The sequence below is a fragment of the Rhamphochromis longiceps genome, linkage group LG1 (assembly GCF_057381845.1).
Source record: "Rhamphochromis longiceps isolate RC_006_pf linkage group LG1, R_longiceps_female_GT1.1, whole genome shotgun sequence".
NCBI lineage: Eukaryota > Metazoa > Chordata > Actinopteri > Cichliformes > Cichlidae > Rhamphochromis > Rhamphochromis longiceps.
Window position 1 is genome coordinate 42,886,850 of NC_140557.1, and position 21,326 is coordinate 42,908,175.

Sequence of the window (21,326 nt, forward strand, 5' to 3'; positions counted from 1 at the left end):
TTGCATGTAGCACCTTGGTCCTGGAGGAACGTTGTTTCGCTTCACTGTGTACTAACTGTATATGGTTGAAGTGACAATAAAGCCAACTTGACTTGACTTGACTTGATGTGCTCTGTACATGATCTGTCTTGTCTTAATCCTGCCTGCTCTGATCTCAGTCTCTTGTCCAATGCCTCCTTCATTCTCTCCAAGATGATTCTGGTCAACACCTTGCTGAGGATGGACAGCAGCATAATTCCTCGCCAGTTGCCGCACTGAGATAAATCGCCTTTCTTGGGGAGCTTCACCAGGTACCCAAGCTTCCAGTCAGCAGGCACTTGCTCCTGTTCCCATATTATCACTAGGATAGGTTGCAGCATCTCCACTGCTGCTGCCACGTCTGCCTTGACAGCTTCTGGAAGCCCTGGTACCTTTCCATTTTTCAAGGACTTGATGGCTTTGGTGATCTCTGCCTTGATTGGTGGACTGCTGTTGATACAGAGGTGCTCTTCTGCTGGTGGTATGTCGGGGACTGTTTGCGGTGTTAGTCGATTCAGGATCTCTTTGAGAGTAAATGGAGTAAACGGCTGTTTTTCCAAACAGCTGAACTCTTCTACTGGTTCACCACAGGGTTGCTGTCTCTCTCCTCTACTGTATATTTTGTCACTAATGACTGTCGCAGTACACAGGCTAATAGGCATTTCATTAAATACGCAGATGACACAGTCATTGAAAGCCTCCTTCATGGTGAAGAGGATTCCCATGGGCCTGTTGTGGATGAGTTTGTTTCGTGGTGTGATCAGTCCTTCTTAAAGATCAACACACTGAAAACCAAGGACATGGTTATTGACTTCAGGAAGACATCCCCCCATCCTGCACTAACAGTGGTGAATGGTGCAGCCATTGAACTGGTGGACAGTTATAAGTATTTGGGGGTTGTTCTTGATAAGACTCTGTCCTTTGAGTCACAACTTGCTGCTACAGTGAAAAAGGTTCAACAAAGACCTTTTAAGGAGGTTGAGAGGTTTTAATGTTTCATCTGTAATGATGACTCTTCTTTTTATAAAAAGTTTTATTGGATCTGTTTTAACCTTCTGTATCATTGCTTGGTATGGTAATATTTATTTGAATAATAAGACCAGACTTAGCAACCTGGTTAAAGTGGCTGGTCAGATTTCAGGGAGGTCTCAGGTCCAGCTTGTGGACTTCTATGACAGGCAGGTGCTGAGGAAGGCAACCTCTGTCATGTTGTGTTCTTTAATGATTTTCAACTGCTTCCATCAGGTTGTCGGTATAAAGTGCCTGCAGTGAATACAAAGAGACATAGATTGTCTTTTGTACCTAGTGCTATTATCATGGTTAATAACTCTAAACCATAAGGGTTGTTGCCATTACACACTGCACTTTTTTGATGATAAATTTAGGTTGTTTCCTCAGGGCTTATGGACATACTGCAAATTTCCCACTGGGGACAATAAAGTTACCATTACACATTGAACACTGAACCCATCTTCTTCTTTGTTTCTTGTCACTTGTGATTGTTTTCCCATTCTTGTCCTTGACTGGCTTACTTGAGTTGAAACTTTTTCCTGACAAGGTCTGGGTGATCTCATACACTCACCTCATGTTGTTCTGCTTGGCTGCTGTTTCTGCCTCTTTTGTCATACTGTGCACAAATTGTCTTTTGTCCCGTCTGGCGCTCTTCTTCACTTCTCGGTTCACTTGACATCTGTTAATTTTTTGCTTCACCTCCTTTCTCTTCTCTATCTTCTCCCATGTGTCTTTTGTCATCCCATCTTTCTGCTCCCTCTTCTTCTTCCCCAGGACTTTGGTGTAAACGGCCTTCCAGGTCTTCTGTATTTCTGTCCAGGGCTTCTCTAATGTCTTTTCGACCAGATCCCCCAGCACCTCAAATCTGTTCCTGACTTCACAGTTGAACTCTTTTGCTTGCTTGCTGTCTTTCAAAAACTGTATGTTGAACTTGTGATGTGGTCTTCCTGAAGAGTCGCAGAAGAATCTCAACTTGGTCTTCAGTGTTGCCACTAGCAACTGTCCCAACTCTCCATAATACAGTTTTATGTATACTGAGGTGTTTTCATAGTGTTGCAATAATAACGAAAGAGGATGTATGTTATATCACAAGACACGGTGGTAAGAAGACTGATCAATTTGTTTAACTAACTCGTTTACGCAAGGCATTTTGTAGAGGGCATAGGAGGCGTGGTATTTTTCTTGAAACAACAACTGTGATCTCCACATTTCAACCTCTTTTCTCGAAATGATCAATAATATATTTCCCTTAATGTAGCCCCAAGCCCTTTCGTGGGGAAGTGAGACGTAGAGAGAGTGGTGGAGAAACGGCCACGCCTGTGATCTGACGTGACGCTAACTGAGTGCAGACCGTCAGCCCGTTCTTGTGGGTCACATGACAGGCCAGCCTTCCCGACTGAGCTGAAACACGTCCCATAACCATGGTAAGCACTTTACCGAATACCGACTTTAGTGCAACGTTGTGCATTCCGACATTTGCCTGTGTGAAGTTTTGACCGCTGGAAAAACTCATTTTGACTGTGTAACGTGATTTGATCTAAAGTCAGCTGCGTGAATGGTCCTTTGGCCTAGCTCGGCGTTTGACAGCAGCTAGCTAAGCTAACTAGCAGCCGACTGAAGCTATCGAGCAACTAGATGCAACATTTGTTTGTCTTTGAAACACTCATCGTGCTCCTATATACAGTATGATATTTGCAAACAAAGGCTGCGGTACACATCAACATTTCTGACGCAAATTAAATAAGACTGTACAGTTAGGTTTTTGTTAGCGTCGTCTTTCGCTTTGCTGTGTCATATTTTAATGTAAGCATCTAAATGTTGCCTCCGACTTAGAGTAACCGAACACGGAGCATACAGACGGAAGCATGTCGTGTGAGATTGTGCAGGCGAGCTCAAACACCTGTAGCAGCTTCGTTTGGTCTGATGGACATTCAGTCGTTTCTGTAAAACTTTTTTCTTCAATTCACGGACGATCCTGCCATCAAACCTCATTAGTAGATACAGCCGTCGTGACTTCAAACATGCAAACAAATCTGACTCGATGTGTTTTGGATTTAGACATGGAAACAACAACTCGGGAGTCTGCTGAACTCCTCAGACTGCTCCGTTTTTTCCTTTCTCTTTTCTGGCGTTATAGACCATCAGACAAGTCAAACTTGAGTTCTTGCTTTTTATGCTGTGTTGCATGAAGAAAATCCTGCTAGATCAATCAAGGAGTGCTATAACTTGTATTTCCATCCTCTGTTGCAGCCAGCAACACAGCAGTCACCCCAGGATGAACAGGAGAAGCTTCTGGATGAAGCTGTGCAAGCTGTCAAGGTCCAGTCGTTCCAGATGAAGCGATGCCTGGTAGGAGCATTTCAGTTTATAGGACTATCATCTTGATTGTGATGTGCTTTTTAAACCACTGGTTCTTCCTAAGGATACTCCTGGACTTTTATGGTCTTTTTGATTAAAAGGAATACTACAATAATATGGATAATCAATAGAGATGGCTAATATAACCTCAAAATTCTGTCATGATATTTAAAGAGACTGTGAAGTAATCATATTTCTTACACTATGGGGAAAAAGGATGAACTAAATTTTATTGATGTAAGTAAATGAGGGGCATTTTCCATCAGTTAATCCCCTTTTCCTTTTCATAATGATGTCTCAAAGATGAATTCAAGGTCCGTTCAGGCTGTTCAGCGTGTTATACATGAAGTGTTTCTTGAATCACGCATGTGTTTTGGATGTGATATGTAATATATTTGTGGCCTGCAGGACAAAAACAAGTTGATGGACGCCCTGAAGCATGCCTCCAACATGTTGGGTGAACTAAGGACCTCCATGCTTTCTCCAAAGAGCTACTACGAGCTCTGTATCCTTTACATGTGCTGATTAGACATTTATGTCTCATCTAAACAGGCTGACTGTATAACAGATGCTACTAGCCAGTCGTTACATGTCACAGTTTATAACTTTATGATGTTTGAGGTGGGGTTGTCATATTGTCATTCATTTGCCTTCATGTTAATGTTAATCATATTTGAAGGCAAATGAAGCAGCAAGCAGGCGGGAGATATTCACTTGAAAAGGACAAGGAGAATAAGCGCTGCCTAGTATTTTACTGCATGGTCACATTGATTTGGGGAGAAAACTTCAGACACTGGGCCAGAAGTTGAAACAGCGTGGACAGTATGCTTGCATTACAACAATATCTTGTTTAATAAATGAGAGCTGAATGAAGGCAGTGCAAACTGATGTTTGAAAGTGCAGAGCTGGCTGCCTTCTAAAGTCAAACACTCAGGTTGCCATTGGAGATCTCATCCAAAATAGTCTTAGTTGAACAACTGTTGGAAAAAAGGCAGAACTACTGCACTCATTTAATTCATCCCCGTTTTTAGTTCTACTGATGCTTCCTTTGAGGATTTGTTGGAGTGTAAACTGTAGGCTTATAGAGCCGTAATGTAAAATTGAAAGAACACTTAATGCTTAGGTGGCCTGACAGTATTGCGCCTGAACACACTGTGTGCAGATTGAAAGTGAAGCCACTACATTATAAACATGCTGCAAGGAACTGCATTGTTGAATGTGTATGATTTGTGGCGTGTGTGCATTGGTCCCTAACACTGTCTGCAGATATGGCCATCTCTGATGAACTCCACTACTTAGAGGTTTATCTGACCGACGAGTTTGCCAAGGGACGTAAGGTGGCAGATCTGTATGAGCTGGTCCAGTATGCGGGCAACATCATCCCCAGACTGTGAGTATCAACCAACCTGAGCTTCTGTCAAATGTGGAGCATTAGTGGCGTCTGTTCAGCGCTGTCTTCCTTTTACCCAGTAGAGAGGCGACATTAACATTTCAGCCATACAAATGAAGTGCTGAAAAACACGTGTTTGGTCTGAAAAGGTTGCAAATGTGCATCAGTAAGGCCAATGTCTCCATGTTATCTGCTTTTTGTTTGAACTGATATTTTCCTCCTAGGGCTATTTTATTATGGTGATATTATTTCAACTCTAGGCCCCTGTCCCAGGTTTCTACCTGCATTTGTGGATATAGCTCAGACCATACACAAGCAAATGTGGGCTGGTCCTTGTGTATCTGTGTCCAAATATTTAGACATTTGGATGCAGAGGCAGTGTTTCAGAATTAAATATTTCGATCTGTTGATGTAATGTTAATATGGATTCTGGTTGTGATGTGTGGATTTTTACCCCTCAGCCGTAAGAGGCTGAGGGGACTGTTGTTGTCAGCATGGCAGGTGAGCAGGTGCGTGGGAGGACAGCGCGAACATCTAAGTTTGTGAATGCGATAACTGGAGAATGAGGTCACGTAGGAGCTTCACATTGATACCATAGTTGACTCTGCTATGAGTCTCGGACGAGTTTCATTCCTGGTGATTTTGACCTCGTGGTCAGAATTAAGTTTCATGAAAATCCTCTCAAAATCTTGTGAATGTGATAACTTGAACAAGGCGACATAGAAATTGCAAATTGATAACATAAGTGTCTCTACTAGGAGAGTGAGGGTTAGCAGTGGTGGTCGCCAGTAAATGTGCAAAAGTTACTTTTACACATTAGTGGGTAGTCGCATTGGTGTAGGTGAAATGTGATGAATCCACATTTGTCACCTTGTGAGACTGTTGTCTGTTTATACTAACTTTATTCTCTGAAGTTGTGGAGACGTCTGTCTAATGAAGTCTTTTGTTTCCTCCCGTCTCTCCAGTTATCTGCTAATTACAGTGGGTGTGGTATATGTTCGGTCCTTCCCGCAGTCTCGCAAGGACATTCTGAAGGACCTTGTTGAGATGTGCCGTGGTGTCCAGCACCCACTCAGGGGCCTCTTCCTCAGAAATTACTTGTTGCAGTGTACTCGCAACATACTACCAGATGATGGAGAGCAGTCAGAGTAAGTAAGCTGAGCTTTTTCCCTCTGTGTGCACCCACGACTATCACAGTAGTTGTGGGTTTTTTTCCCTTTCCAACATTTCAATTACAAAGGAGTGTTTGCAACCGATGTTGCAATCTCTTTGCTACACTATACTATTTGCTTGTCTGCCTTTACATTCATATGAACTTCAATGACATCCCATTCTTAATCCATAGAGTTTGCAGCTGTATATAAAAGCTTTGACTATTCTTGGAAGGCTTTCCACAAAATTTAGGAGTGTTCTATGGACTTTTTAACCATTCTTACAGAATGGCATTTGTGAGGTCAGACCTCACAAATGCCTCACATAAGGCCTGGTTCACAGTCTCGAACTCATCCCAAAGACAATCTATCAGGTTAAGGTCAGGACTCTGTGCAGGGCAGTCAAATTCTTATGCACCATATTTGCTCCTCCATGTCTTTATGGACCTTGCTTTTTGCACTGGTGTGCAGTCATGTTAGAACAGGAAGGGGCCAACTGTTCCCACAAAGTAAATGGTAAATGTATTTATATAGCACTTTACTAGTCCCTAAGGACCCCAAAGCGCGTTACACAACCAGTCATCCACCCATTCACACACACATTCACACACTGGTGATGGCAGCTACATTGCAGCCACAGCCACCCTGGGGCGCACTGACAGAGGCGAGGCTGCCGGACACTGGCGCCACCGGGCCCTCTGACCACCACCAGTAGGCAACAGGTGAAGTGTCTCGCCCAAGGACACAACAACCGAGACTGTCGGAGCCGGGGCTCGAACCGGCAACCTTCCGATTACAAGGCGAACGCCCAACTCTTGAGCCACGATCGCCCCACAAGTTGGGAGTATAAAATTGTCCAAAATGTCTTGGTATACTGAAGGAGTAAGAACTAAGTAAGAACCATTCACTAGAACTAAGGGGCCAGGCCCAGCTCCTGAATTTCACCCCCCCCACACCTTAATCCCCCCTGCATCTGATGCTTTGCATAGTGATGTAAGGCTTGGGCATAGAAACCCATTACATGAAGCTCTCTACTCCCTGTTCTTGAGCCAGTCTGAAGGCCATTTGAATTTTGGAGGTCTATAGCGATTGAGTCTGCAGAAAGTTTGCAACCTTCACACAGAGCCTTGTAGGTTTGTGTTTACTTGTGTTATCTTTCTCTAATATTAACATTTGTTTGAGAATTTGAAACATTTAAAAATGACAAACGTATAAAAACAAGTAGGAAATCAGGAAGTGGCCACATCTTTGTATGTCTGCTGTATTTTTTTAATGCTAGTATTTTGTTGGGTACCCCAGCTGTTTAATACATTGGTAATGTTATAATTAGATCTTATTAGAAGTCATGATAGATCTGTGAAGTTATTTTAACCAGGCCTGCAACGCTTTTTCAGAATCTTTATTCCATATTTAGTGGTGAAGAAATTTCTAGTAGTTGGGGTTATGTATAAGTGACATAATGATGATGACAAGTGAACCGAACAGAGAAGGTAACGTCAGACTCACAGGAGGAAGATGACTCTGAAGATCACAGGTACTTTATAATAATGGCTTTTTAAAACATATAGATGTTAATTATCGCTGTATGTGTGATGATGTTCCTTCATTCAGATTGCCCCATAGGGTACATAGAGACACGTATACATGCTTACACTGTGGTCATTATTGTAAGCAGGGATGGGAATTGATAAGAATTTGGTGATTCTGATTCTATTATCGATATCACTTTGAGAGTCACCACCATCCTAAGCAGCATATGAAAGACATTCATGCAAATTATTTACATGCTGAGTGGCCAGATGTTTATGGGTGTTGGAGGTGTTTCTCCTCTTGTTGTGATCAGGTCATTACTCCAAAGTAAAAAACATTACTACACAGAACGCCTTTCTTAAAAGTAATGCATTACATTACTTAATTTCTCCCTGGAGAAAGACATTCGTTATGCTGCTTTTTACATTGCTTTCAGGTTACTCTGTTTACTGACCTAAATCACTGGATCGGATATCGGAGAGAAATAAAAAATGTAACCCGATCCATTAAATATCAAAAAAGCACCTCAGAAAACTTGCGACACAGCGTAACTCAGCTCATAACCTCAGCACGTCGGAGCAGTGTGGTCACGTGATAGAGCAGCTGTGTGTGTTTGTAGCCTCGCTACCAACCCAGCATTTCATCTCCGAGGAAGTGATCCCCGAGAGAAGTAAAGCAAGTGTGTAAGTCCATCTCTGAATGTAAAGCATTCCTGCGTTAAGCTTAACAAGCGATATATGGAGCGACTGCCTCTTCTTGCTGCTACTTCAATCATGAAACTGATCTGTGATCAGCTGATCGTCTCTCTCCTTTGTTTTTGGCCCACTTTGCACCAGAAAGAGGAAACCAGCGGCTGAACAACAGCAGCACGTTTAAGCTTGATCAGCTGTTGTTAGAATGTATTTAATATTACTTTCTACTCGAGGATCTTTTTCTACGTAGCTGACGTAACTGTGCAGGGGCGGAGCTAGCAAAGTTTAGCCAGGGGGGCCGATACGGCATTAACAGGGAAAAGGGGGCACAAAGACATACTTTTGTTTCTTATTCTCATTTAAAATGTCGAGCTTTTAATAAATAATTATCTGACACCCAAAGTTTAAATTTGATGTAAAATGTATAGAAGTCCATTACTGTATATAGTAACTATTAAGTCTAATATATATACCCTAGTAAGCTATACTACTTTTTCCTTTGGGAAGGTACCATCTGTGCAGTCTGCAATTTTGTTGAAGAAAGATGTTGAATCTATTTAATATTTCTTGAAAAATAATTCATTTCTGTGCATTTTTTTTTCACACTGCATCAAATTAAAGTTGATTACGTCGATTAAGCATCATGAGGTGGAGCGTGAGGGGTGGTTCCCTATTTTTTATTTTTTTTGCTGGGAGTTTGCAGCCCTATTAGTTAGGTTGCTTAATATTTATGCTAAGTACTCTTTAAAATACCAGAATAGGGAGGATGGTGTAGGTTTAAGTTTATTAGCTTGATCAGTATTGCTGAACTATGAAACATTTTTTTTTTGCATACAGGTATAATCAGAATCAGAATCAGAATACTTTATTGATCCCTGGGGGAAATTATTTTTTGTTACAGTGCTCCATTTTAAACCAACATTAAGACAAGACAGACAATACGCTAACTAAGAATAGTACAATATATACAACAACAACAACAATCTTTATTTATAGAGCACATTTAAAAGCCTTGGGCATACCAAAGTGCTTTACATAAAACAATAAAAGGTTCAAACATTGATAACGGATAAAAAAAAAATAAGGAGTTATGTTCATAGATAAAAGCTACCAATAAGAATGACTACAGCACATGGGTAATAGCAAGATAAAAGCTGTACCACCATAATAAAAAACACCAATAGAAAGATAGGAGGGAATTAATACAAGAGGTCAATAGGTCACAGCAACCAAACAAACAAACAAACAAAACAGCAATTAAAAGGTGGAGAAGGCAAGTTTAAAAAGATATGTTTTAAGCTGTGATTTAAAAGAATGAATAGAATCAGATGCCCGGATGCCAATCGGGAGATTGTTCCAAAGCACAGGTGCAACAAGAGCAAACGATCGATATACATATATATACATACATACACACATAAGTCACTCATAAATAAATATTTGGAAAAGAAACATGTGTAGTTGTAGCAGCAAACAGTGTGTTAAGTGGATGCGTTGTACAGGGAGATGGCCACAGGCAGGAATGATTTCCTGTGTCGTTCAGTGGTGCTTTTCGGTAATCTCAGTCTCTCACTGAACGAGCTCCTGTGACTGACCAACATGTCATGGAGTGGGTGGGAGGTGTTATCCAACATTGTCTTTATCTTGGACAGCATCCGCCTCTCCGACACCACCTTGAGGGAGTCCAGCTCCATCCCCACAACATTGCTGGCCTTACGGATCAGTTTATTAAGTCTGTTGGCATCTGCGACCCTCAGCCTGCTCCCCCAGCATGCAACAGCATAGAGGATCGCACTGGCCACAACAGACTCATAGAAAATCCTCAGCATTTTCTGGCAGATGTTGAAGGACCTCAGTCGCCTCAAAAAATAGAGACGACTCTGGCCCTTCCTGTAAAGTGCTGTGGTGTTTTTAGCCCAGTCCAGTTTATTGTCAATGTGTACTCCAAGGTATTTATAGTCCTCCACAATGTCAACACTGACCCCCTGGATTGAAACGGGGGTCAAGTGTTTCCTGGTCTTCCTGAAGTCCACGATCAGTTCCTTGGTCTTTGCCACGTTGAGCTGCAGATGATTCTGCTCACACCACGTGACAAAGGAGTCGACCACAGCCCGGTACTCTGTCTCATCATCCCTGCTGATGCATCCAACCACCGCAGAGTCATCAGAAAACTTCTGAAGATGGCAGGTCTCTGTGCAGTGGCTGAAGTCTGTGGTGTAGAGGGTGAAGAGGAAGGGGGAGAGGACAGTCCCCTGTGGTGCCCCTGTGTTGCTGATCACCTTGTCAGACACACACTGTGGGAGACGTACATATTGTGGTCTTCCTGTCAGGTAATCAACAATCCAGGACACCAGAGAAGCATCCACCTGCATCGCTGCTAACTTATCACCCAGGAGGGTCGGCCTGATGGTTTAGTGTAGTTGTTGTTTTAAACTTGAGTATGAACTTATACAAAATGCAGCAAGATATTTAAAAATCAGTTTTATTGATTAAAAAACTATCGGATTCATATCGGTATCGGCAGATATCCAAATTTATGATATCGGTGTTGGACATAAAGTGGTATCGTGCCATCTCTAGTAATGACCAATCATTACGAGGCGTGTGGGACTAAGGCTGCAGCCCCACATGCCAACACAAATCCCCAAAGAACACACGTGATCTTTTCTTAATATTTGGGTATGAGTACAAAGATGAAAGAGACTAAATAGAATTTATTAACATTTAGGTGATGTAATGTAGATGTGATCTGTGAACTGGACTTTTCTATTCAGGGATATTAAGCAGGATTTTTCATATAATAAATTATTAAGTCCGCTGTTTGGATTAAAAAACGCGTCACTGTTCATGGTGTTATATTGGTGTTTTAATAGTTGATACTGGGAATTTAGAAATCACCAGAGGGGAAGGACAACTCTAGTCCTGCAATCTTCTGCATCCCTCTTGTTAAACTGCAGCTTTTACTCCACAGGGGAACAGAGGAGATGACCGGTGACATCAATGACTCCATCGACTTTGTCCTTCTAAACTTTGCGGAGATGAACAAGTTGTGGGTTCGAATGCAGCATCAGGGTCACAGCCGAGACCGAGAGAAGAGAGAAAAGGAGCGACAAGAACTGAGGATTCTGGTGGGCACCAATCTAGTTCGGCTCAGCCAACTGGAGGGTGTCAATGTGGAGAAATACAAACAGGTGTGTTTTTGCTGATCTGTGCAGTGGGGACTGGTCTCAGCACAGAAATCGATTTGTTGCTGTCATCTTAGAAAGAGGAGAGCTGCTGGTTCTCTGGTGTGTTCAACACTGATCACGACTTTCAGAAATGTGCGAGTGATGTTTGATTATCTGTGTTTACTTATGTTATAGTGATAGGGTTGTTATCAACTCAAGTAACGTTATGTTGACATTACCTGACTTCCTGTGTCTTTTCTGCATTTACTGGAAGTCCCAGAGATGTGATATAATATATGACTACACATTGCTTTATTTTCACCAAAATCAACTATGGCCACTGTTATGGCTTTATTGTGTGGTAATGGTTTGACACACACATTAGGGCGGAGTTATGTGCTCCAGTGAGTGATCGTCCTATCGGCCTCCTGTGAGCGATAGCATCACCACTGTGGGGGGTGATAGAGGAGGCTAACACATGTGTGGCCCAAAAGCAATACGAAGATTCAGTGTTATTATGCACATCTGATTAAACTATGCTGGACGTCTGTGCGTAAATGGTAAATGGCCTGTATTTATATAGCGCTTTACTAGTCCCTAAGGACCCCAAAGCGCTTTACACATCCAGTCATCCACCCATTCACACACACATTCACACACTGGTGATGGCAGCTACATTGTAGCCACAGCCACCCTGGGGCGCACTGACAGAGGCGAGGCTGCCGGACACTGGCGCCACCGGGCCCTCTGACCACCACCAGTAGGCAACGGGTGAAGTGTCTTGCCCAAGGACACAACGACCGAGACTGTCCAAGCCGGGGCTCGAACCGGCAACCTTCCGATTACAAGGCGACCTCCCAACTCTTGAGCCACGACCGTAGTGTCAAAGTGGTCATCCCGTATTATCCTTTTATCCATTCCAGGATGCTTTTGGATGTAACCCCACTCCTCACTTTGAGTTTTCACAAAGCAGGATAGCACTTTGGAAGTAATGATACTCCAGAAACAAGTACAGCACAATGTCGTATCCTTGAGCATTGATGATTCTTTTGACATTGAATTGTAATGTTTCAGCGTCGTGTTTGCTGCATTTGACATGTATTTATACCGTACATACTTACATACATACTGTTGTTGTATTTATGATAATTTGTTCAGTCAAACCATTTTTCTTGTGCCTTTTTCTCTCCACAGATTGTTCTTCCTGGAGTCCTGGAGCAGGTTGTGAACTGCAGGGATTCACTGGCTCAGGAATATCTTATGGAATGCATCATTCAGGTACCTTATGTGAAAATTCTCGAGTCTCATTTACAACTAATCCAGTAGACCAGACTTTACTTGCTGTTTGTACCTTAGTTTATAACACTGGCTTTAGGGAATAGTAGGGATGACCAGAAATCATGCACTGTTAGTAAAAACAAACAAACACTGTACCATGTTAAAGGAAAACAAATGGGGGATTGGTCACATGTAAGCAGATTTGTTCCACCCGCCGTGTTCCCCAATAAGCCAACATTATTTGAAAAATTCAAATGGCCTTTATTTCAATCATCCTGGTTGTTTCAAATATATGACGTGCAGTCACAGTCATTCAGGCCTCAGCTAACATAATCTCGTCTCCGAAGGTTTTCCCAGACGAGTTCCACCTTCAAACACTGAATCCTTTCCTGCGTTCCTGTGCTGAGCTACATCAACATGTAAATGTCAAGAACATCATCATCGCCCTCATTGACAGGTATGGTTTTATTTGCTGGAGTGTAGCAGAGCTACCCAGTGAGCAAACTGCAATTTAGTGCTTTTTGAGACTGGTTGACTGACAGTACCAGTTACAGTTAGCCATATATTACTTTATTCTATACATTTTAAAAACATTAGTTTGTATTTAAATATTTGTATCTTAATCATAGTCAATTTAGAGTTCTCATTCAACCCAACACTTATGTCTTGTTAGGTTGTCGGAGGAAATTGGCACAGGGAGCTAACCAGAAGCTTCTAGCCAGTGCTAACCTTCACCACTGTGCTGCTCCATAAGCATGTTTTTTACTCTGGTCCCCAAGCTTAAACCTTTAACTGCAACATGAGGTTTCCAGCATTTTGTTCTTCCTGTTTAAACTAATGATGATTTGCTCATAATAATGCTTGTTCAGCAGTGAACAGTACAAACCTTTTAAAACCCTGATGCACAGCTGAGCTCAAGGACTTACTGTTTATGGAGATGTTTTTAAGCCAGCTTCTGATTTGTGTTTCAGACTTGCTCTGTTTGCTCATCGAGAAGATGGCCCAGGGATCCCTGCTGAAATCAAACTGTTTGACATCTTCTCTCAGCAGGTGGCCACTGTAATTCAGGTACGTTTCCTTAAATTCAACAAGGTTTGACATAGGGGTAGGCAATATATACTTGATGTGTCGCGGGTTTTTCCACGTATGATGATTAAAATGCCTTTATCATAACCATCGAGTATAGGTTGCCGAGGAAATATTAAGATGTCTGCACGTAATTCACTGCAAGTTTTTGGTTTTCTCCCACACGCACAGAATGCATCATTTACCGGCACATTTTTGGCACATTGCGCTGAGCGAGAGTGTTTATATACTATCAGATAGGGGGAAATATGGCGATAGTGGGAGTTGCAGACTTGCTGTCATTTGGATTTCCAAGGTGGATGTCGAACAAAATGCGGTAATTTACAAAATATGACATAAAACTGTTGCTACAAAAGGTAGCAGTACCACAAATGTATTCCGCCAGCTGAAAAGTCATCCCCTGCAAAATTACGAATGTTTTAAACTGCGCGTGTGAACATCTCCCCACACACCAAAGAAAAGCTTAAATAAACCAGCGGCTGTGATACGAACTACAACAGCCAGAGAAACGGGGAAAACAGCACACGTGAGTCTGATTGCATGTTACTGTTTAACATGCAGTATATTTGTGGTGTTCGACACTTGCAGTGTAGGAAGATCTCTGCTTTCAGACAATGTGCCATTGGCTTGGTTGTGTGAAGTCGAGTGAGTTCGTGGCTTCCATGTTTGTTTAGGCACATTTTACAAAATTATGTAACAGATGTTTTCATTGTTTGTTGTTTTCGCTGTGTTTGCTGGTCGTAGAAATGGTTTATATGAGCTTTTACCTGAGATTTGGAGGTTCAGTGGATACCACACATGCTGATATTGACATAAAAACCTGACTTCACAGAGGCTTAAGCTGCAACTCACCCGCGGTACCGGGGGAGCTGGGGCGCAAGACCTGTCATGATATATCTAGAGCGTATCACAATATAGACAAAACATTGTATTTGCCCTAGTTTGACCAAAGTAGATGACAGAGTTACTTTATTGAATGCAAAAGGTTTTTGGGAGAGAGCTATCCTTAACCATACGAGTGTGAGCACATTAAAAGCACGTAATATTATTATGGAGCCACATTTAAAGTCTAACAGAGATGGTATATCATATTAGGATCTTAGCAAACTAGCAATCATAATTTATTTGTTACAGGACAACAGAGTCAAAGGCGGAGCCTCTCAAACTAGGTAGAGTACTAGAGTAAGTGTAACTAACAATGGGACTACTGCTCCCTTCTGTTGTCTACTCTTTCAGTCTCGCCAGGACATGCCATCAGAGGATATTGTATCGCTTCAGGTCTCTCTCATCAATTTGGCCATGAAATGCTACCCTGAACGTGTAGATTATGTAGACAAAGTCCTGGAGAGTACTGTGGAGATCTTCAACAAGCTCAACCTGGAACAGTAAGTCTCTGGCCCCCTGATGAACTCCTGAGTGAGCCGTGTGATGTCATGAAATCATAGAGCTGTGTTTAATAAAAGCTGCAGAATGCATTCATTCTTATAACATAAATTTGCATATTGAGATGTGTTATTAGTATTATTGAGGAAACTAGAAACTTGGTTGCTTTCATGAGTTGTGCAGATGAAAGATTTTACATCTCAGGACATAATAATCATCTTAACATTTGGCAAATACATCGTCAGATGCACAAAAGCACATGACATATTATACAGTGTCATTATTTATTTAACAAGATGGTAAGTCAGTGAAGCGGTACAGTCCAGGCTTCCTGCTTCCATGGGCATTAAGTAGCCGCCAGGTCCTGATTATCACATGCACTGTATTCTTTTAAGATTTTTACCTTACAATAGAAAGCGCCCTGAGGCAACTTTTGTTGTGATTTGTCATTTTTAAATAAAACTGAATTAAAAATGGTGCTTGGCTGACTGATCATCAGTTAAATGTGACCCCTCTGGTTGTTTGTAGGTGTGTCAGTAGTGAGTCAGCTGTGTGTTAACACACTGAAGTACCATGTTACAATAATCACATTACATATGTGGCATGCTAACACTAAGCTTGCAAAGAAGTCGACGTGATTTTTTTGTTGTGCCGACCGCAGACCAGCAGACCCTTCAGCAGGTAGCAGTCGTGCTGCATTTCTACCTGTTCGTGTTTCTAATGTAGAATCACCAATTTGTTTGGCCCTTTGGTCGGTTTTCAACTTTGCTTTGTGTTAAATAGCTGAAATCTAGGAGAAAGATCAAATGTGTCCTCATTAGTATAGATTTGTGTTGATGTGGGACTGCAGCCTAGAGTCAAAAGCAATGTAACAGTTACTGTAATTAGGCAAAGTACTGGATTACTTTGAAGAATAACAAGTAATGAGTAATACATTGCTTTCTTGAGAAACAACTGCAACACTGGTGTTGCAAAGCAGGAACAACATCAGCAGTGATCTGAGGGAAGCAGCCCTTTAATCTGGGTCAGGCTAGAAGACCATTTCCAATCAATCTGAACTCTGTGCAGTGAGAAAGATTATTCACAAATGGAAAACATCCAAGACAGCCCCGTCCAAGAGCGTGTTGTCCCACACAATCGACCCAAGAGCCTCCCTGACTCTGGAGGCCTCAGTAAGCATGTTAAAGGTCAAAGTGCAAAACAGAGGTTACAAGTATGCCTGATTTGGAAATGTTGCCATTTTCCAAACAAAATGTCTTCTCTCTAAAAAGAGTTTGACAGTGTGACTTCATTTTGCAAAGTTGCAACTGAACAAAGTCCTTTAGACAGATGAGAGCAAAGATGTTTGGAGAAGAACAAACACAGCATGTCAGCAGAAACATCTCTAAGCATATGCTTACTTTTATGTGTGTCCTCACTCAGTTTCTCAACTTTAATAATTTCCACAAACTTGATCTTTGAGCCCATACTGATCCCCCCTGAAGGTATGAGGGTTTTTTTGTCCCTTGGAACTGTAAACCTGAGTCGGCTTCTTTTAATCGTGCAGGGAAAAACATTTTCAGTCTCCTTTCTTCTCCCTCCTCTAGCATAGCAACCAGCAGTGCGGTGTCAAAGGAACTTACCAGGCTGTTGAAGATCCCGGTGGATACCTACAACAATGTGCTGATGGTCCTGCAGCTCAAACACTTCCCACCACTCTTTGAATACTTCGACTATGAGTCCCGCAAGAACATGAGTTGCTATGTGCTGAGCAACACATTGGACTACAACACCACCATTGTGGCACAAGAGCAGGTTATTAATCTAACAGCTGTAGATTTGTATTTAAACCGACAGAGCATCAGACAAAACACCCCCCTAGCAACATTTTACATAAGAAAGGATGTGTGGTTTTCATAGATACAGTTTTTGTAATTATTTTTTTACACATTTAAATATCGTCTTGATGCATCTCAATCATCCAGGAACGTAAATCTCCCAAAGTTGGTTCTGTTCATCTGGACTCAGCGTTTTCAGTGGGAGAAACGTTTCGTCATCATCAGGTGACGTCTTCAGTCTCAGCTGACTGCAGGTTTCAATCTTATAAACAGGACATTTGCATAATGACTGAAACGAGCCCACTGAAGGAACAATGGGCTGGGAGGTCAGTTCCTTAATCTTAATTATGCAAATTATCATGACCACGGATCAAAGACCACTGATCGATGGCCATGAGTCCCATTCACAGAGAGTTGGAGAATGGCTGCAATCACAGCATGTAAGATGGTGACAGAACACACCGGGTCAAAACACGCTGCACCAAAAACTGGTGCACCCCAAGGATCGGGTCCCCCGACACAAACAGAGTAACATAGTGTACGCTGTTCAGTGCAGGAGGAGTGCCAGGATTTATACGTCGGGGAAACCAAACAACCTCTAGCTACAACACAGAAGAGTCACCTGCAGTCTATTTACACCTACAGGCCAGTGGACACTCTTTCAATGATGAGGATGTAACATCCTGGACAGGGAGGAACGCTGGTTTGAGGGCGGAGTCAAGGAGGCCATTTACGTGAAAAGGGAAAGACCATCTCTGAATGGAGGAGGGGCCTAAGGGTACATCTGTCACCATCTTACACTGCTGTGATTGCAGCCATTCCCCAACTCTCTGTGAATGGGACTCATGGCCATTGATCAGTGGGCTTTGATCAGTGGTCATGAGAATTTGCATAATTATGATGAAGGAACTGACCTCTCAGCCCATTGTTCCTTCATTCGCTGGTTTCAGTCATTATGCAAATGTGCTGTTTATAAGGGTGAAACCTGCAGTCAGCTGAGACTGAAGACGTCACCTGATGATGATGAAATGTTTCTCCCACTGAAAACGCTGCGTCCAGATGAACAGAACCAACTTTTTGCAGACACATTTATATAGTTTCCCAACAACCTTGCAAATAGGCTTGTAAAAGTTAACAAACACCCCAAACTACAGTCGCCGTAGAGAAGCCCTCACCGACAGATGAAAAAGTGATGTTAACAGAAAACTTATGTAGGCTGTTTGACCACAGCCACAGTCTCTTGCTGAATGCACGCTGGTTATGTATGGCTGAAGTATCATCTGTACTTTGTGATGCAACTTGTCATATTTGCTTAGATTAGTGAGAAATCTGTATAAAAGTAGCTGTTTTTTCATTTTTGTTTTAGTAGTTTCATGTTAAAGTATTCTTTAAGGTTTTTGTGCAGACATCTAACCTGGTTACACAGTTTGTAAATAGTATCGGTTTAATGTTGTACCCTTTGTTCCTCTAGGTGGACGCCATCTTGAACTTGGTGTCCACACTGATACAGGACCAGCCAGACCAACCAACTGAAGATCCAGACCCAGAGGACTTTGCTGAGGAGCAGAGCCTTGTGGGTCGTTTCATCCATCTGCTCCATTCTGAAGATCCTGATCAGCAGTATCTTGTAGGTGTTTGCGTTAACATTGTGTCTTTCTACGTTCTCAGTCATCAAGGTTGTGGTAGTCTTGAGTGCTTGAAAACAAGGCAACTGGACATTTGTACAGGCAAGGCCAACAACGTGCCATGGGCTCCTCTGTGTCCCCCACTGTAGCTAAGCTTATCATGGAGGAAGGGGCTGAGAGGGACGGCACTGAGCCACAGGTTCAGGTATGCGGGTGACATTCACTGATTTACCAGGGAGGATATCAGGGTTACCATTCCTGGACTGTGCTTTGCTCGTTAAGGAGGCTGTAAGCCTCAACATTGAAGTTTACCGGAAGCCGACACAGACTCCCAGAAGCCTACGCTTTGACTTACCACACCTTCTGCAGGGCTCGCAAAATCGCCCCGCCCGTCGGGCTATATGATAACCGATGGGCGGGGCTGAGATAGATTTTGTTCACCCGACCGGAGATATTGCTAGCTCCGGGACGTGGGGCAAGCGATTTTGCGAGCCCTGCTCTGGAAGACGAGCGTGGAGTCATCAGGATCCTGCAACGTCAGGCAGAAATGTATCTTCTGAAGCAGAAAGGAAAGAAGAGGAAGAGTCGTGTGTTTAAAAAAACAAACAAAAAACCATCTTAGATATGTGGTTCTCCCAACTGGACCTAAATGAAATCAGCTGCACACTCACGTGTATCTCTACATCTAAAGGTCACTCAGGATACCAATGTTCACATTTTGGACCAAGAAGACAGGTGGTTTGCTAAAATGAGATCATCTGTGTCCACTGTGAACCATCTTCATTGAATAGAGGCGTAGCCTATGACATGAAGTATCAGCCACTTACTGTGCAGTCTGACATCCTTCCAGCCACTTCAGGTGACCTCAATAGCTCCACTGATGGTGGGGTGACAGTGTCCTACACCGGTTTCACCCTTAACACCCAGTGATGATCTAGGAATGTTTTTTGGCTCATGTGATGACTCGCATGATTAACTCATTCACTGCCAGCCATTGGCAGTGAATGAGTTAAACCCATTGACTCATTCACTGCAATTGATGGCTATAGACGTCAATGGCAGTGAATGAGTTAATAGTGGATCAATAACCCTCAGGAACCAATCCAAGGTTTAAATTAACCGGGTGCACTTGCCTCAGCGGCTACGTCGCCCTTACTCCAGTGGTGAGAATGAGGAGCTGGATGCACTGGTTGCCACAGAGCGGTGTGCTCAGCCCGACGTTATTCACTGTATTTGCTCAAAACTGTTCAGTCGTGAAGCTGTATTTATTTTTGTTTTACTAGTTTTATGTTGAAGTATTTAAGTTTTGTTTGGGTCTGATATTGGAACAATGATGAGACTCACTGTAGAGAGGAGATCCAACACCCGAACACCAGCAACACCGTGGAGGTCATTGTGCGTTGGTGGAGGTCCAGGCAGTGTGGACGTCATCTTCCTGGATCTCCACATAATATCTTACCTGTTGTTTCTATTCTTGATTGTGTGTATATGTGAATGTAATGTTGTTATGTGTGTGAAGACATAATGACAATAAAGGATTCTTATTCTTCTTCACTCCACCTTTTGTTTTCAGAATTAAAGAAGCCTCGTGGAAATGTATCTGAAGTTGTAGAAGTCCAGTTGTCTTCTTTTCAAGCATTTGAGACGAACCCGAAGAGTCTTAATTGTGCACATTATGTATTAGAAAGAGTCCTGCAGGTGGTCTCCTTTAAGTTGCTGCTAGAGATTCTGAGAATAATGCTGCAGTGTTTCCTTTGTCCCCACCTTATCTAGTTCTTGGGAAAATTCCAGCAGTTTGTACTTCTGTGAGTGTTTTTGCTGAGACCAGTGGTTTTCACTTAACTTTGTTCTTGTTTGCTTCAGATTCTTAATACAGCACGCAAACACTTTGGAGCTGGTGGAAACCAAAGGATTCGTTACACATTGCCTCCCCTTGTGTTTGCTGCCTACCAGCTAGCCTTTCGATACAAGGAAAACTCCTCCACCGTGAGCAAATGTTATTTTTCATCACAAAGCACATAATGCATTTTCTTTTATGTCCTGTTATGAAATCATACCAATTTCTTTTCCTCTTAGGATGACAAATGGGAAAAGAAGTGCCAGAAGATTTTTTCTTTTGCCCACCAGACAATCAGTGCACTCATTAAGGCTGAGCTCGCCGAGCTGCCTCTTCGACTCTTCCTGCAGGGGGCGCTGGCTGCAGGGGAGATTGGCTTTGAAAACCACGAGACTGTAGCGTATGAGTTCATGTCACAGGTAGAATGTTTAATAATACTGTCATGCCTTTAAATAGTTTATATACATACATGTGTGCACACTACCGGTCAGAGTTTTGGATACCTGAGTTTTTCCAGTTTTTTTATTGAAAATTCTGCAGTTTAATGTCTCATTGCACTCTGAAATGAAAGCGGTTGGACTGAAAAGAAGAAATCATTGAATCAATTTAGAGACCAACATGTATTCTAACCCTTTGACCCAAAGTAGCCACCTTTGGTGTCTGAAAACACCCGTGGCACTCTTTCTACAATAGAAATCAAATATTGTTCAGAAGTTCTTCCCATATCTGTTGCAGAAGTTCCCATAAATGAGGCACTGCTAGTTGCTTTGCTTTCACTCTTCTGTCCAGTTCATCCCAAACAGCTTGATGCGGTTTAAGTCTGGAGACTGTGACTTATGTTTTGGGTCATTATCTTGCTGTAGGATGAACCCCTGACCAGCTAGTCATATACCAGAGGCTATTGCATGGGCCTGCAGAATGCTGTTCTGTCCTGAGTGCCTTTGATGGTGAAGGAAACTGTACTCCCTGACTTTCTTTGAAAT

General features: G+C 42.4%; 1 protein-coding gene across 2 annotated transcripts in view; it reads left to right on the forward strand.

Moving 5' to 3' along the window:
• Nucleotides 1-2,306: 2,306 nt before the first annotated feature.
• The window catches only part of vps35 (VPS35 retromer complex component), a 28,352-nt gene continuing 9,332 nt past the window's right edge, over nucleotides 2,307-21,326 (forward strand). For both annotated transcript variants that reach the window (XM_085410016.1, XM_085410024.1), the window contains exons 1-14: nucleotides 2,307-2,453; nucleotides 3,280-3,378; nucleotides 3,796-3,892; nucleotides 4,654-4,777; nucleotides 5,743-5,925; nucleotides 11,122-11,341; nucleotides 12,512-12,595; nucleotides 12,943-13,052; nucleotides 13,567-13,663; nucleotides 14,918-15,066; nucleotides 16,651-16,858; nucleotides 18,353-18,508; nucleotides 20,370-20,492; nucleotides 20,583-20,762. In XM_085410016.1, the coding sequence (XP_085266142.1) occupies nucleotides 2,451-2,453; nucleotides 3,280-3,378; nucleotides 3,796-3,892; nucleotides 4,654-4,777; nucleotides 5,743-5,925; nucleotides 11,122-11,341; nucleotides 12,512-12,595; nucleotides 12,943-13,052; nucleotides 13,567-13,663; nucleotides 14,918-15,066; nucleotides 16,651-16,858; nucleotides 18,353-18,508; nucleotides 20,370-20,492; nucleotides 20,583-20,762 (1,833 nt within the window). In that variant the 5' untranslated portion in view covers nucleotides 2,307-2,450. The remainder of the gene's footprint in view (nucleotides 2,454-3,279; nucleotides 3,379-3,795; nucleotides 3,893-4,653; nucleotides 4,778-5,742; nucleotides 5,926-11,121; nucleotides 11,342-12,511; nucleotides 12,596-12,942; nucleotides 13,053-13,566; nucleotides 13,664-14,917; nucleotides 15,067-16,650; nucleotides 16,859-18,352; nucleotides 18,509-20,369; nucleotides 20,493-20,582; nucleotides 20,763-21,326) is intronic.